Below are 16110 nucleotides of genomic sequence, written 5' to 3' on the forward strand. Positions count from 1 at the left end.
ACAATTCCGTTCTCTCCTTGACCCGCGTCAGCACATTCGGGGTGCACAGCCGCTACTCTGGCAAAGATGATGAGCTTGAGAATATCTTCGCCGTTGTTGCCGCTTCACCCTCGCCTGGCTTGTAGGTCGCAAGCCACGGTTGTGTAACGTTCTCTTGCGCGTCTCGCTCCCAGCTTTCCAATTCGTGATCATGTCGAATTTATTCCACATTGATCTCGGAAGCACCCGTCTCGCCATCAAAATGGTCTCCACGATCTAGCTGGAGAGAGCATGACTTAAGTACCAGAGAGAGCACGCCGTTGAGTTCGCCCGACAACGTGCGGTATATGAATGGGTTGGCCGCAGAATGTAACAGGAAATGAGAAGCGAAAAAGTTCGGATCGTCGCAGGGCGCGAGCTTGATCAGCGACAGCTGGGACTGGATATCTGTGTAATCGTTGAGGAATGGCGTACCCGTAAGTGGCAGACGCATCAACGCTCGAACGCGATTTACAGCCTTGTTGACACCAGTCTTGTCGTTTGCGATCTTATGTGCCTCGTCCAAGATTTGGCCCGTCCAGTATATGACCATGGTGGGGAAACGTGCGAGAACCGGTGTCTTGAAGAAGTCTTCGTGCGACGCTGCAGCAGCTGTGGCATCTTTGTAATCTGACCGTAGCGTCTCATAGGATGTTATTACTACATCAACTGCGGCAAGCTCGTCTGCAGTATGCGCAGTGGAGTGGTACCACGACTGGTGTCTATGGTATACAATGACACTTGGAGGGTTTTCTAAGTACACCTGGAGTTCCTTCTTCTATAGGGGAATGAGATCGACTGGAACAACGATTAAGAGTCCTTCCTGTATGCTTATCTTGGGGTCGAACTTATGCGCATTATGCCCTTTGTCTAAACTCGTCTTGTCAAGCAAAGGCCAATCAAGCCCATGCATGGCGAAGTCTTGCTTTAAGACGGCGTACAATCCTACGGCTACCAGCGTCTTGCTAATACCCATGCCGTATGCTACAATGGTTCTATGATGGCCTGCATGCAATCTCTTGAGGGCCCTATGGATAGCATGGCGTTGATGTGAGTCGAGAACGATGGGCTCTTTCGCATTGGTAAGCTCCGATAGTGTTGCGAAATCCATCCCCGACTCCGTTGTGTGATCATCTGATCCAAACCGAAGCCCTTCCTGTATCAGACTCCACAGCAAGTCATACTGACTTTTCAGAAGTGCGGGGACTCACGTCCTTTGCCTCCTTCATCTTCTTGTTCTTGTTCTTGCACTTCCTCTTCGAAGGCTTCTGTTCGTCATCTTCTTTAGGGGCGATGTATTCCTCAACCTTCTTTCTCCTCTAAGTTGGGTTAAACCCTTCAGTCTCATGGACCATATTCAAGAGCCTGTTTCGTGCATTGGATGGTGGTGGGGCGGCGTCATCGAAGTCTTGGAAAGGTCGCACCCTGAGCGGGTTCCTCCGCTTAAAGTCTGGCGGAAGCATGGTGATGGGTTAACCAACACTGAATACTCCCCGGGTAGGTTATGTGGCGACACCCGCATGCGAGCCCAACCTGTGTTTTCTCCCAGTCTTTGATGATGACTGCTTGTAACCTTGGCCGGGCCCTATGTATCCTTCAGAGTTGTTTATGATGTCGAGGGCGGTTGTGGAAGCTTGGATTGACTGCTTCCGGCGATCAAGCTGGGTAACCTCAAAGGATTTACAGATGCACGAATACTCCCAGCATCAGTAAGAGTGCTGAATACATGCTGCCCATGCTTCCCTGTAGTCGATACGGATGCGCTTGACTTGATGCGCCAAAGGTCGGGGCAGTTGTTGACGCTCCCGGAGTGTACATGCCGTGATCCATAGAGTATTCTGGGAGAGTTAGAGGGGCGGGAAGGATACGTATAGCGCCGTTGAGGCTTCACGGCTAGGGCTGGGAAATATGTAGCCCTCTCGGGTGGCCCAGTATTCGGTTACCGTTAGTGGGGGAAGACCTGTCTTCCTCGGGCACCCTCTCTCAAGCCGTCACGGAGTCTTCCTGGTCCTAATGTTGATACCACGCACCGCTATAACTCCTTACACAGCTCTGTTGCCTCAGCCGTAGTCTTCGCGGCTCATCTCGTACTGCTTTACATCAAAGTCGGCGTCTTTCCAAGCTCCCACCATCGGATACTGTTTGGATCCAATGATCTCGTCGTAACTAGAGCCGCGTTGTGAGCTATTGGCTACCCACACGAGTATGGCGGCGACGTCCTCAACGTTATGGGCCTGCAGCTGGTCCATGACTTCCTTGAGCTGTCGTTCAGTGAGTTTTGGGAATTGGTAGTTTAGTCGGTATGCGAAATCCGACAACTCAGAATTGAATGCCGGGTTCGAGTTATCCTGCTCGATGGTTTTAGATGTTTCCTTGATTGGCTGCGGAGGAAGAGAGAATGTCTCGTTCGTGATTCTTTTTCTTAACTGCCGCGGTCCTCTTCTTCTCAGCATCAGCCTCCTTCTTAGCCGCCTTCTCGTCTTGAGCGGTCTTGGTCTTGAGGTTGGGCTTCGCGGTGGTTTCGGGGGTAGCCGCATTGTCGTCTTGCGGGGGCTTGGTCTTGGGTGTGGTCGTGGACTTGGTGGTTGAGGATTGCTTCGAAGCGGGCTTGTCTTTGGAGGCTGCGTCGTCGTCGGAGGCATCTTCATCTTCGTCGGAGTCCTCTTCCTCTTCGGTATCTTCGTCGCCGTCACTTGTATCGTCTTCGTCCGTGGACGGATCTTTCTCCGCCTTGTCATCGCCATGATCTACAACAGGAGCGGGGCTTGATGTCGTCGGAGATGTGTTGCTGTTCGCACAATGTCAACGATATTCATTTTGTTCGTAATGGATATACATACTTCAGTGGAATCGCCGTCGCCTTCGAACTCCTCGCCGTTCGATACGTCGCTGATCGCATCTGCGGTATCTGTGGTGTCCGGCGTCTACACCTTTTGTGACCATGCTGTTATTGTATCCGACTTTCGTGCTGACCATAGGCGACCTCGAAGCTGTCACGATCATTTCACTTCACAAAGCACGACTTCAACAACCAGCCTGAAGCAGGACCAGGGCCCTATTCTGAATCGACGACGCATTCTCCTCTTCGTGTATGCCTCAAGCTATACGTTTGCCGCTTACGCAACTCATGAAAAGTCCAGGCAGAGGCCCACAACGATTGCTCTGACTGTTGAGAGCATCTCATACGACGAAGCAGTAAGATGAAATGACGCGTCATCATCAAATGCAAACCCTCAAGCCCACCCAATCGCGACCCATCGCACTCAGCATTCCACGCCACCTTCTGCGACCGCGCCAGAACCTCGCCCTACCTCCCGTCAACACCTTCTGCACTGCACCCCGCCCTGTAGCCATCTGCAACTAGCCATCGTGCATCGATCCCACGACACTCATCGCACATGATATTCGTCCGGTACCGAAGCGTGGCTTCGCACGCTAAGCCCGCCAACTTCGGGAACTCCGACGATCCCCTAGGCCGCAATCAGGCCAAGTGCGCGGGAAGATGGCGTAAGCGAGCTGCCCTGGGATGTAATCCTGGTCTGTTAAGGCGATGCCGAATGCATGGAACGGGGAATGTGGGATTTGATGCTGGGCGATGCATGATTGCGCGTGATATTGTGTGATGGTGGCCGTGTTGTGCGATCGATGGAAAGTTTCCAGTTGCTAACTCTGCGCCATGGGGGTGTGTCTTGGGGAGGCTGCGTTGCATGGTGATTCGCTCGGAAGCACATTGGCACATGCCCATGCTACTGCTAGAGCCTCCATTACTCCTCACTCAGCCCTGCCTAGTGTATGACGTCCATAGCATTGATGCCACGCCAAGGTATCTGCCTTACGAACAACCGTTTGGTAAAAGCCCTGCTGCATTGCATCCACGTGCATAATCGGTCGGCTCCGCAGTGTGGGATTCGACGGTGCGAGTTCGATCTGGCCATGTGCCTGTCAAGCTGAAAGCTAGTGCACCACGCTAAAGGCAGTTAGTTCGAGATACCCATATCGCTCCAGGTTCCAGTTTCGTTTTCTTGATGAGGGGTTGTTTAGTCACAGGCTTGTGTGCGTTTTCGTGTTCATGAGATGGTGTTGACGTGCTTGAAATACCAATAATGACTAGAATTATTGACATGAAAAGAAGAAAAGAAGACGAAAGAAAGGAAACAACTCAAGAAAGAACTGGGACATGGGGATACAGCCTAAAAGCCGTAATTGACGAAAAAAAAAAGCGAGAAGAAGAATAGAGGAAACGCCCGAACAACTGTTCCTGTGTCAACTTTACCCGAACTGTCCTGTGCTTTTGCCATGCTTTGCCATCACTTCGCATGCATATCTGCCGACCGGTCGCTTGTGCCTTCCAAAAGAGCGGAACATGTCCCATGCACCAAAATGATTCAAGACGCCAACGCCAACGCTAAAGTAGGCTATCATCCAGGGCTACCCCAAAGAAACAAAGTGTATGTGCTTCCCAAACCGTGTGACCAGCACTAGAAGAGTAGTATTCAGAAAGCCTGAACAATGAATCGCGATGTGTAGGCATGTCTTGCCACTAGAGACTCGCCGGAGGAGACGTGTGCGGGGAAACGATGGTGAGCGGAGGGCCGAATCCGCTGCAGTATGATGTGGGAGTGGGCGTATTCGTAGGATGGCGGTAACATTCTCAATCTGATGGAGAGCTCCGGGCAGTGTTGTTGGATCGTAAATGCTCATCGTCGAGTCATAAGTATCTGTTGGATCTGCGCCAGCGAAGGATCTTCATTCAGCCACTTGCCCTGCGAGGCGTCTGCGGCGCGCAGCGTGTTTTCGACATATGCATCGCTGATTGCGAGGAGTTCCTGTAGTCCAATAGTCAGCTTAGAACTCAGTGAGCCAGCATGCAATTTTCCCAGCCTGGTGCTTCTCGTCGCTTCTGAATAACTCTCCTCCGATCTCGAAGTGGAATAGGGGAATGGCACATTCAACGTACATTTCTCATTGTAGCATCAGCCTGCTGGAGTGCACCCAGATGGCTCGCGTTGGGCCTCTGGCCACGCAAGACGCTGTTGCGGGCGTTCATCCACCGCAGGCCAGCGTGGGCTCGTAGGTAAGCGCGTTGGCATTGGAAGCGTCGCACAGCGGCGTCTGTGATGATGCTAGAACTCGTCAGACTCCCCTTTCGTGCTAGCTGCTGCAGTCCCTCATGAGGGAAACAGGCAGGAGGAAGTGACCTACTTTCTCAGTTGCTGCTTCTCTGCCTCCGGATCCCCTGAGCCCGTGCTGGCACTGCCAGAAAACGGTGTCTGTAGGATAGCCTGTGCCTCGCTGGTGCATTGTCGTAGCAGAGAGTACCCCTCAAGGTAATACTCTTCTGCAGTGGGAGTGGCGCGTAACTGGACGAGGTAGTGTTGTAGGTTGCGGAAGTCGGTCATGATCTCTGCAATGCGCATAGCACGGGCATCGTTGACTATATCTAAGTCAGCCTTTATGTTTTGAATAGTCGAATGATTTGGGGAAGTTGGGAGGATGGAATTATCTTGCTGGAGTAGGGAGAGCCTTACGACCGTCAGACATGGTAGCTTCGATTTTTTTGAAATGAAGATCGACTGGCGACAGATTGATGAAGTGGCTAATAAGAAGTAAGTCGTAGATAGTAGAAGAGAACTAGGCTTGCTGATGTGGATGGGCAGTGAATTGAGGCGGCGTGGCGAGTATTAAATAGCATGTAGAAGACATGTATTCACGATGATGATGGTGATGGTAGTGTTCATGAGCAAGGCTCTCGATAGCGTAGGGTAGGAGTAGCCATGCGTGCAGGGCTGCTCCCGCCGCTACCATAAGGACGTCCCACTTTGGGACCGTGAGTAGCTCCCAGCTGTACTAGGGCCCTGGCCAGGTAGACCACTCAGGACCTTGCATTCGGCAGCTCGAGGCTTGTGAGGAGGTGTGAGAATCGGCATAGTAGCATCACCGTCAGTACCAGTCTCCACTACAACGGGATAGCCAAACATGCAGGAACCGTGCGTCTGCATCTAACCATGCCTATTTTTCGATGCTCCGCTACGTTTGCTCTCCAGCTGGAATGAGCAGCGTGGTGCTGGACCTTTTCAGCAGCCCTAAAAGCGCCACATCGAGCGAAGTGGTTTAGCGAGCCAGCCCTGGTAGGCTGCATCGGGTAAGGCATCAAGGCCAAGCTGTGTATCTCAGCCGCAGCATCCGCTCTGATTGGACGATGCTTATAATTAGTGGTGCGGTCTTCGCGTGGTTGTCCGCTGAGTATGAACCTGGAAGTGCGTGCCCGCGTAGGGTTGACGTGCGCGCAAAGTCGAACAACGCTCGCGAAAGCCACGGTAAGCCACGGTCAGCCACGCGACGGCTGTGCTGGGCACTCCGACGACTAGGAGCCAGTAGCATGACGTCGATGGAGCAGTTCGCGAGTTATTGCAGACCGTTGCAGCTGAGGCAGTATGGGAATCTGGTGTCATGGGCGAGACCAAGTGGAGTCATGGCTGAACTCACCACATGTTTCTTGTCCCAGGACCGGCCGCTTCGTCACAATTGCGCTTATGCAGGAGAGTACAGTCTAACGTCTTCATTCATGGTGCTGCTGGAGCACTTTTGACGTCTGAGAGGTCGTATCATGCTATCTGTTGTTATCGTCATGGTTCGTCTCAGTCATACCTCAGCGACCCACATGCCGTTCCAGCTCCACGGCCAGTGCTCCTTCCTTAGTCCTTGTCTGCGATTGACTGTAGTCGTTCATCGATTTCCTCTTCGGTGAGCGCCCTAAAGGCGGAGTCTGTGCCCTCCTGGCCGTTGGTCTTGGGGCCTCCTACGATGCCAATCTCCAATTCGTTCTTCTTGAAGTCGACCGACAGGACGGTGCTCAAGGCGGTGATGGCCAGCTCGACAACCTCTTCCCAGTTGCCCTCAGCGTGCTCCTTGTTCTTCAGCTTCTTCTCGAGGAAGTTGAGCGCCTCCTGCGTCTTGGGTCCAGAGGCTGTTGCCTTGTAGCCTACGTAGTAGCCAGCTGGGTCGCACTTGTAGAGTTGGGGGCCGAATTCAGAGTCGAGGGAGACGAGGGTGGTGGCCACACCGAGCGGTCGCATATAAGCCTGCACGTTGCTTAGCATCCAGTCGCACCTTCTTCACGCATCGCCACTTACGCGCTGTGTGTAGACCTGGCTGATGTTGGCTATCCTCTTTGCCAGTACGTCGCAGGGCATCTCGTAGCCGTACTTGTAGCGGAACTCGGCAGCCTCACCCCGCGCTCTGCTCACGGAGGCTCTCGCATCGGCGATGGATCCGGTCATGACACAGCCGACTGAGGGCGACAGGCGGAAGATGTGGGATACGGAGGAGGGGTCGATGAGCTTGTCCTGTGTACATACGTCAGTACCGCGTGCGGCCCGTCGTGCTTGCCATACGTACAGGCACCTTCTTCTGCGAGATGACTACTGCGCAGTCCTTGCCCCGCACGCCCAATGATGTGATGTTTGCTGCCGTAATCGCCTTGAATGCATACTCTGCATGTCGTGTTAGTCGTGGCTCCTCCAGGAAGTCGCGGGGTCTATCGTTGCTCGGGCGGCATAGATAGCTCGGGATGCGTACCGACTTGGTAGAGACGACCTTGGTCCGAGAAGATGGTAATGTGTCTGTCGTAGCCTGCGCTTCCTGTATGACGAGGTTCCTGTTAGCATGTATGCGGCAAACACCAGGTTATAGCTTCGACGCACCAGACATGATGGGCGGAGGTGGATCTGTGTATTTGTAATTGGCGGGTTCAGCTGCAGCAACGGGTTCCGGAGATTTGCGTAAGCTCGGTGGGCGCGGTCTGGGAGTTGAAGGCGAGGTTGTCGGCGTTGGCTGTCACTACACGCGTTGCTTGTGGCCTGGAGCTCTGGGATCGCCGTCACTTGGTCTGTGCCTTCCTAGATCAGCCCCGAAATTCTCTGCCTGCGACCTCTCATTCGACCTTTCCCTCCTGACAGGACGCTCTGCTCCAGCTGATTCGGTCATGCGCGATGCGATTTAACTCTTTGATACAGATATCCATATTCCGCATCTGATCATGGCTAATGTGTTTGAACCGGGCTACATCCCGGCTTGGAGACGGCTAGGGCTCAAACTGAGGCACGAAGAAGAGGCCGAGTCCGGAGACGCCGTACCTGAACATAAACCACCATCGATCAACCACCAAACAACTACAGACTATCGTGCGCAATCTTTGCCATCCCAGAAGCGTGCCGTAAATGGCAAAGACTCAAAGCTTGGCAAACGGAAACACCAACATGAAGCAGCTGAGGATCATCAACAGGATGCCAAGAAGAGTCGGGTTGAGGCCACGGAAAGCGATGTCAAAGGGGCTACTAGTAACGAATTTCCAGTCGTGACTTTCGATGTCGAGCCAGAGGCTCCCACGGAACAGACTCCAGCAACAAACAAGCCTTTCAAAGGAGGAGATCCGAATTATCGAAAGAAGAAAGAGAAGCCAGCCAAACGCCGGAGAGAAGAAAAAGAGGGTGATTCTCAGCCTAAGACGCGTCCCAAGCCAAGCTCCATTCACCCACATCACGAGCCAGCGTACGCGACAGCGCGTCCAACTTTACTTGCGTCCACTGAGTTGGACCACGCCAGCCCAGCCGCCGCCACAACACCACAAAAGCTCCCCAAGAAATCCAGCCGCAAGGAGCCCTCTGACTCACCCCCACTGGCAGACCAGAGAAAGTCAGTCGCATTTACCCCCGATACCAAACGGTCCGACGGGAATACGGGCCAGGATTATTTCAAAGCCTGGGTTGCCGAACAGAAGGGGACTGGACCCGTCTCCCAGCCACCGGAAGTCTCCAACTTTGTACTCCATTCAATCATTGCCGAGGAGCAGAAGGCGGCGAGGAGGAACGGACAACTAGACAAGAAACCAGCGACAGAAGCACAACCCAAAGAAGCCACCAGTTCGAAGACCCCAGACGCTGAACCGGAAGAGAGGTCGAAACCGCAGCCGAAGCCGACACCACAAGCAGCACCGAAGCCCACGTCGGAGCCTGCCGAGGCTAAATCTACACCTGCATCTGCAGTTGCGCCAAAGGGAAAGAAGAAGGATCCTTCGGTATACATTGCCTATCTCAGGCAGTACCACTACGATCGCGACAACTGGAAGTTCAACAAAGCGAAACAAAACGACGTTGTTGATAACGCCTTAAACATCTTTCGCATTCCCAACGAGCATTCCGAGGCCCTAGTTGAATACATCGCTGGTCTCCAAGGAGCTGGTGTGATCGAACGTCTGCGCGAACGTTGCAGGGCAGCCGTAAAAGACATCGACGAGCAAGATGCCCAGATGAATGACGCGGAAGCCAAGAAGGTCGCGCGGGAGGACGCAGAACAGGAGCGCATCCTCAAGGAGCGGAAGAGGAGAAAGACAGAAGGCGACATCACAGACCTTGGAGAACACGAGTACAGTGCCGGGTTCATTCGACGTCTGCAAAGGCGACGAGCTGAGGCGCTCCTGAATGCTTTGGGTCGCGCTGAGCCCGTACTGCCAGCAGTGGCTCCAAGATCTAGCATCAACCCTTTAATGGAGCATGTGGAGCCAGCGAAGCCCGTTGCACGAAAGCGGAAGCGCAGGACAGAAGTGTCGAGTGATGAGAGCAGTTCGGACAGCAGCGACTCAGACAGTTCAGACTCCGACTCTGATGACAGCAGCGACGCGGATTCAGGATCAGACAACGCGACTTCTGCCAAGAGCGCCAGCAGCTCTAGCAGCGCATCGGGAAGCAGCGACAGTGACAGCGGCAGCGATAGTGATAGCGATAGCGATTAGGAGTTGGGAATAGGAGCAATGGATGGAGTTTACAAGGCATTACCAATCCTCTTCTTCTCGTCTTTGCAGTGGATACCTGCAGGCCTGAAAGAGCTATCTTTACTGCCACAACTGTACATATTAATACGGTCGCAATGAAACATTTTTGTGGAAAGTCGATACTACTGGTACTCGGCAAAACAAAATACAAGACGAATGAGATTTAGCATACGCAGTACATCGTGCCTTCCCGAATGATGTATGTACGATACCCGAAACAGTTAGTGCATCGTCAACATGCAGCAGGTTCCCCGCCTCTTTGCCTCCACAGACGTGTGGTGATTGCCTCATCCATCTTATCAATATCCGTTCCATAGATCATCGTTGGAGATAGCACGGAGAGCGATGGCATTGTCACGCCTGCCCACCGAATTGATCGAGCACATAACCACCTACCTGGACCTCCCAGACAGTCGCTCACTTCGCCTCACCAGCCCATCTCTGAGCAGACAAACATCCCATGTATTCAAAGACCGTTTCTTCCGCCAACACACCCTCCAATGGACGGAAGCCGCCTTCATCAGATTACTGGAAATAACATCGCACCCCCATTTCGGCAACGCCATCCAGGACCTCATTGTCGACGCCACACCTCGCCACTCAATCCATCTTTGGCAAGCACAAATACGAATCGCAGAAACACAGGGCATTGCTACGCCTTATGGCACCGCATCAGCTACCCGCGATCTCGAAATACAATATATTGCCGATTACACAGTATCAGAGGAAATAGCCAAGTTCTTCAGCGAAACAAGATTCGATCGCAAAAGCCTGGTGACTGTTTTAGAACGACTGGAACATCTGGACTCCATCACGTTTGCGTACGAAGGCATGCACGAGAAATACGCAAAGTTCTGTACACGGTATTGCAAGAGTAGCCAGCAGGAGATGTCGCGGCCATTTGTCTCCACCATGTCTGCGATTGCGGAATCGAAAGTGCAAGTTCGACGTATTCAGGTAGACAGCGACAAAGCCTTCGGCGCAGTTAGTATCGGCAAGTTGGAAACGCTGGCTCCTTCGCTCCGTTATTTCGACCACGCCTTTGAGAAGCTGGATACACTGCAATTGCATCTCCGGGATCTCCGCTCTTCGGTCTCGGGCTTCGAGATAGACACTATACGCGCGCCGTTCGTGGTACGCTTCCTAGCTAAAGCACGGAATGTACGGAAGTTGGAACTGAGCTGTTACAGCATCTTAGAAATGGATGTGTTTGGGGAAATGGCACGACATTGTCAGTTCGAAAAGTTGGAAGAGTGTAAACTTTCCGTCATGAGGATCATGAACGGCGACGATCTGCTCGCGCTCTTGAAGCCGGCAGAGAACACGCTGAGATCGTTGAGTCTGAGGTACATCATGAATTCAGACCCCTATAACACGTGGTGGCACATTTTGAGCCGCGTTGCTAAAGAGGAGGACGTGCTACCGCGTTTGAATCATTTGCACTTGGGCTGCTTGATTTCCGATTCTAGGCGCAGGGTATGGATGAATGAGCTGCAGGTGCAGAGCTTTGCTGGGAATGATTGGCGAGGACATTTGTCTGATGCTCTTGATCAGTACAAGACGAAAGCAGCAGATTCGTCGTGGAGCCTAGGCGCTCTTGCATATCCGTTTGTTGGCTTGAGCGTGTAAGATGCAGTTATGGAGGAAAGTACACCATGAACTATATAACCTCCGTCCGCGCTACAAAACATCTTTCGGGGTGTATGTGTTTCTTGCAGAGCGTAGGTGCTTAGCCAACACTTTGAATCATTCGTGCAGCTTATTTCCGGCTACGACAGTTCACCCACGGGGTCTATCATTAACACTGAAACGCAAGGCTTGCTGCTAGATGGTAAAGATACATCACTCCGTCGGACAACGAAACTATAGACAGAGATGACATCGTACCCGATGCTCACAGGGCAACAGAAGAACAGTGGCAACAGTGACCACCGGAGGGGTCACACCCCTCTGACAGCGAGTGGACGTGATAGTCTTTGACCACGGGTAGATAGCCGTTTCAAGTGTACCCGGTGGCGGACCGCCTCGTCCGTCATCAAGGGTAGGTCAGATCGGAAGTCCGTTGAGCTCAGGACCCTGTGAAGCATGGAGTAGTCGGAAAAGTAACTTCTGCTACACTGCAAGATCTCACCCGAGGGTGAAAATGGGGCCGAGGTTATGCGGTTGTTGGATAGTGAAGTAAGACAAAAAGAACTTCCACTATACTGCGAAGTCATCAACGAGAAGAGTATACAGCCGAGGAGATATGTTCACTAGCGACGTTGAACGGCGCGAGCTCTGATTAGGGGTGGAGAGATTGATGTAGTGATTGCTTCTTGCGAATGTTATTACTCGACACCTATATCACAGTCTGGCAAATCTCGGATGTCAGCAACAGCAAACCTGCCAGTGAGCGCGCAGTGTCACCAAGCCACGGTCTCGACTTTTCGATCAGCAGCGGGAGATAATCAGCGATGGGTAGCGCAAGGGAGACCCCATAATACACCCATCGCGATAACAGCGGATGGTGGTACAAAAGTTTCACAGGCCCTGTTGTGAGTGGCTGGGTTGGGGAAATGAAAGGGCGGATGCGGGTTAACCCCACAGAAAAGGGTAAATATGGTCGGCCGTGGTTCGTCGTGTTTCGCATGCATGTTAGTAGGGCAGCCAGTGTGCCTGGCACATCAGGCGGACAGCAGTCGTGCTGGTGCGATATCTGCGGCTGTGTTGGACCTGACGGGTGCTCGACCAGAGAAGTGTTGCAGGTGGGTGGAGCTTGGCTGACATGCTTCTGGGAGAGGAAACGGATACATGTAGCCTGGGGCGTGAAGTGGCTTGCGCGGAGTTGGAGGCGTCGCCGTGAATGGGTAAGCAGTTGGGAGTAGTATCCAGTAGTATGATGGGTGAAGGAGGCTGCACGTGGTGGGAGATAAGGTGGATGCTCGATATATTGGCCGCTGCGGAGAGATGAATCTAGACGCGCAATTGACTATTTACCCAAGAACGAAGAGCCAATGACGGTGCGGGAGGCTCTGCTAGCGGCTGGGATCCCTTACCTGAGGTCAGCGAGTCCCGGTCAGCGCCGGCAGCAGATGAGTGCAAATCTGTGCAGCGGCGTGCAACACAAGATGGAAGAAAGCGATGAGCGGAATGTGAATAGATGAGGCCGGGCGAGGCCGTGATATGGGCGGTGGTGGTGAGGCAGTTGGAGGCGTTCGGTCGCCCGGTTGAGGCTGCAATAAATAGATTAAGGTTATGCACACAAGGGCCGCTTGTCCCAGAACGGCCGTGGCTTGGGTCCCCAGTCAGGTGCTTCAAAGAGAGCAGCACCTCTGTCTCCCCCTCCGCAACGGCCAGATCGAGTGCACGACGATCGCAGCTCTGAGGCAGCGACAAAAAACAAGAGCGTTTCGGACATTTTCGCGTGCTCATCGACATTGTCGCCCGTCGGCACACCTCACCCTCAGGCCCCAGCTTGCAGGGACGAAACACGCGCGGCCTACTCAGCGAGCCAGGCCCGGGCCCACCCCAGCCGGTGCCCCAACACCCAAGAGCCACGCTCACGCCCATCTGACCACGCTACTGCGCCCTCGTCCTCAGGTTCCTCACCACCTTTGCGCCGCATCACCGCTTTTGCTTCTTTGTTGCGTCGCCTTTGTTCCCAGTCACTCGTTACCACCCTTCGCGCCGCCCTACTTCACTTCGCCTCGCCACCCTTCGCGCCTTCCCATTCTCCGTAGCGCCGCCTATTCTCGCCTGCTTTCTTTGTCCCCGTCACCAGGCACCTCGAACCGCTCAAAACCGTCGCACCGTGCTATTTCCGCCGTACGACTCCCTCACGATCCGCGTCGCACACCACCGGGTGCGCCCATAGCTGACAGCTGGCCCTCGTTGCTTCTTCACCTGGGGTTGCTGATCCCCTAACCACCCCATCCACCGTTGCCATGTCTATCCGTGCGCTCAGAGGTACGATCTGCGACCCTGCAGCGACGTGACTGCATATGACAGCCCGCTAACACGATACCAGACGCTGAGAATGTTTTCCGGATAGAAAAACGATGCGTTGCATGTGAGACGGCTGCACTGTCCTGCGAGGGCATCAAGTGCAGAGCCAACGAGGTCTGCGTCCAGAACTCACGAACATGCGACCAGTGCGCCTCCGTCGGCTGCCAGCCCGACCCCACGGCAGGCGATGCTCCTGCCAGCAAGCCAAACGTCGGTGCCATTGCCGGAGGAGTCATCGGCGGCATCACCTTCATCGCCATTCTCACATTCATCGTATGGAAGTACTGCCTAAAGGGAAAGAGGCGGCCCATGTCCCAGCGCAGCGAATGGCAGGATGTCGACATGACGGCGCAAGAGAAGGCCGAGAACGACTTCCAGTCACGGCGGAGCGCGCGTGCGTCCACACACACCGTTGCCTCGATGGCCTCGTCCGTCCTCACCCGCGCCTCCAACATCATCCAGATCGCCTACATCCCCGGCGTCACGAACCGCTCAGGCCCCGGATCGCCCGACCTGCTCGTCCCTCCCGTGCCTCCGATTCCTGCCATGTCGCCTTCGTCTGGCATGAGCACCCCGTACTCGACCGCCGACCAGCACTTCTTCGTTCCCGACTTCCGCGACTCCATGATGTCTTCCAGCACCGCCGGTCGCACAAGCATCGCCCCCAGTCTCGCCCAACGAGGCAGCGTTGCATCGACCATGTACCGACAAAACGCTATTGTATCTCCTCTCCCGGCTCAGACCATCGTACGCGGAAAGGCAGCTGTCGTCAGCGTCAAGTCGACTGCGACCAACAGCCCGGCAGAGACACCCAGCATGGAGACACCACCTGTACCTTCAATCGACCCCAAGCACACTGTGAAGCCCATCCGCATTCACATGCCTGGCATCAGCCCCGCAAACTCCGTCCGAAGCACCGCACAACTTGGCCCTGTCCGTGCCCTCAACATCACCAAGAAGAAGAGCTCCGACATGACACCACCCAAGAGCTCCTCAAACTCAACAACAAGCGCAGACCGAACACTCGTCAACACACCCGAAGTCCTCGTACCCTCTGCGCGCCCACTCACCGGCTACTCTACCGCCTCATCAGATGACGGTGCTGCCCACTCGCGCGCACGAAGAGGAAGCTTAGCATCCGACTCTGGGGACGAATCCGACGATGACCACGTACGCGCACGACAAACACTACTTCGTAGCAACTCGGGCAGCGACCGCGGCTCACCATACCCTGATTCCCGGGACAGCACGCCTACCATGGACCGAAGTCCTTTCGCAGATAGCTCGTCACTCGAACCACCACGACCCATTATGTCCTCCCGCATCACTTCATACGATACCTCGCTTGGCCTTCGCACCCCGATGACGCCCATTGTAGAGGAGTCATCAGCGTCAAAACGCGGCAGCACAGTCTCCAACAGAAGGGACCAGAGCCCGTTCTCCGACAACCACAAGAGCGGGTTGTAAATGATGAATTCTATGTCGCTGATTTCAAAGGCGTCTACTTTACCCAGCTTCAGCGAACTGGGCACCATCTATGTTGAATCTGCGAAGATATCCAGCCACTGCGGCACCCACACCATTTCCTTTCCACTTCTCTTCTCTGGATCTAGGCATTACGACGGCCGAGATCTGGCATCTCGGATGCATTAGTCACACTTTGCGTGTTTTTCGTTCATTGATATCCAAGCATCTTTTATTCTGTCACGATCTGATTCTGATCTTTTCAACTTAACGTCTAGCTCTGACGGACGTGGTGCGATGACCACCGCACGGTTTTTATATTCCTGTATGTATGTATTCGAGCGCTGAGCGAGCGAGCCAGTGAGCGCCCGAAGCTGGGTGATATGGATGGGCTGGGATGAGAGGGTAGGGGAGATAGGTGCGAATGAAGAATTGATACCACATCATCATCACCATTGAACTTGTACGTTGTGCTTGAGTGACGTGAGTGTAGACAGTCGCAACGGAGCTTGGACTCCTTGCGGGTTTCAACGTGTTCTCGATATAGCACTGGCATGTATCGAGTGCACAGACAGCCGGGTCGTAGCCGCACTGTGAGACGAATCGACCCAGAGTATTGGTGCGCGTGTTCTACGCGAATCTCTTCTCATGTACACTGTCGCACTTTGTGTTGCCCAACCGTTGGGAGATGGAAGCACACTGAACGCAGGTTCCCGCTGTACCTCGAAGACAGAATCGTGACACCAGTGTCCTGGACTCGAGATTGACAAACAGTCAAGATGTAATTACCTTGATTTCCAACCCATTCCTCCTCT

General features: G+C 53.9%; 7 protein-coding genes across 7 annotated transcripts; 3 read left to right on the forward strand and 4 right to left on the reverse strand.

Moving 5' to 3' along the window:
* Positions 1 to 199: 199 nt before the first annotated feature.
* J4E86_005446 (uncharacterized protein) lies at positions 200 to 1481 on the reverse strand (the record flags this gene model as incomplete). The annotated part of the gene is made up of 3 exons (XM_051445980.1): positions 200 to 796; positions 1230 to 1337; positions 1443 to 1481. The coding sequence occupies 3 exons, from the start codon at positions 1479 to 1481 to the stop codon at positions 200 to 202; spliced, it is 744 nt and encodes a 247-aa protein (XP_051302747.1).
* Positions 1482 to 2078: 597 nt separating this feature from the next.
* J4E86_005447 (uncharacterized protein) lies at positions 2079 to 2917 on the reverse strand (the record flags this gene model as incomplete). The annotated part of the gene is made up of 3 exons (XM_051445981.1): positions 2079 to 2399; positions 2446 to 2806; positions 2859 to 2917. The coding sequence occupies 3 exons, from the start codon at positions 2915 to 2917 to the stop codon at positions 2079 to 2081; spliced, it is 741 nt and encodes a 246-aa protein (XP_051302748.1).
* A 1798-nt stretch (positions 2918 to 4715) lies between these two features.
* J4E86_005448 (uncharacterized protein) lies at positions 4716 to 5559 on the reverse strand (the record flags this gene model as incomplete). The annotated part of the gene is made up of 4 exons (XM_051445982.1): positions 4716 to 4844; positions 4976 to 5141; positions 5221 to 5452; positions 5547 to 5559. 4 exons carry the CDS (start codon positions 5557 to 5559, stop codon positions 4716 to 4718), a joined length of 540 nt encoding a protein of 179 aa, XP_051302749.1.
* Positions 5560 to 6713: 1154 nt separating this feature from the next.
* On the reverse strand, positions 6714 to 7728 carry J4E86_005449 (uncharacterized protein; the record flags this gene model as incomplete). Its single annotated transcript, XM_051445983.1, has 5 exons — positions 6714 to 7100; positions 7152 to 7364; positions 7417 to 7511; positions 7597 to 7659; positions 7722 to 7728. 5 exons carry the CDS (start codon positions 7726 to 7728, stop codon positions 6714 to 6716), a joined length of 765 nt encoding a protein of 254 aa, XP_051302750.1.
* A 328-nt stretch (positions 7729 to 8056) lies between these two features.
* Positions 8057 to 9808, forward strand: J4E86_005450 (uncharacterized protein; the record flags this gene model as incomplete). The annotated part of the gene is made up of 1 exon (XM_051445984.1): positions 8057 to 9808. The coding sequence occupies one exon, from the start codon at positions 8057 to 8059 to the stop codon at positions 9806 to 9808; it is 1752 nt and encodes a 583-aa protein (XP_051302751.1).
* A 384-nt stretch (positions 9809 to 10192) lies between these two features.
* Positions 10193 to 11438, forward strand: J4E86_005451 (uncharacterized protein; the record flags this gene model as incomplete). The annotated part of the gene is made up of 2 exons (XM_051445985.1): positions 10193 to 11193; positions 11402 to 11438. 2 exons carry the CDS (start codon positions 10193 to 10195, stop codon positions 11436 to 11438), a joined length of 1038 nt encoding a protein of 345 aa, XP_051302752.1.
* A 2332-nt stretch (positions 11439 to 13770) lies between these two features.
* On the forward strand, positions 13771 to 15298 carry J4E86_005452 (uncharacterized protein; the record flags this gene model as incomplete). Its single annotated transcript, XM_051445986.1, has 2 exons — positions 13771 to 13792; positions 13854 to 15298. 2 exons carry the CDS (start codon positions 13771 to 13773, stop codon positions 15296 to 15298), a joined length of 1467 nt encoding a protein of 488 aa, XP_051302753.1.
* Between the last annotated feature and the right edge of the window lie 812 nt (positions 15299 to 16110).

The sequence above is a fragment of the Alternaria arbusti genome (genome assembly GCF_024043155.1).
Source record: "Alternaria arbusti strain BMP 1465 chromosome Unknown scaffold_6, whole genome shotgun sequence".
Taxonomy (NCBI): domain Eukaryota; kingdom Fungi; phylum Ascomycota; class Dothideomycetes; order Pleosporales; family Pleosporaceae; genus Alternaria; species Alternaria arbusti.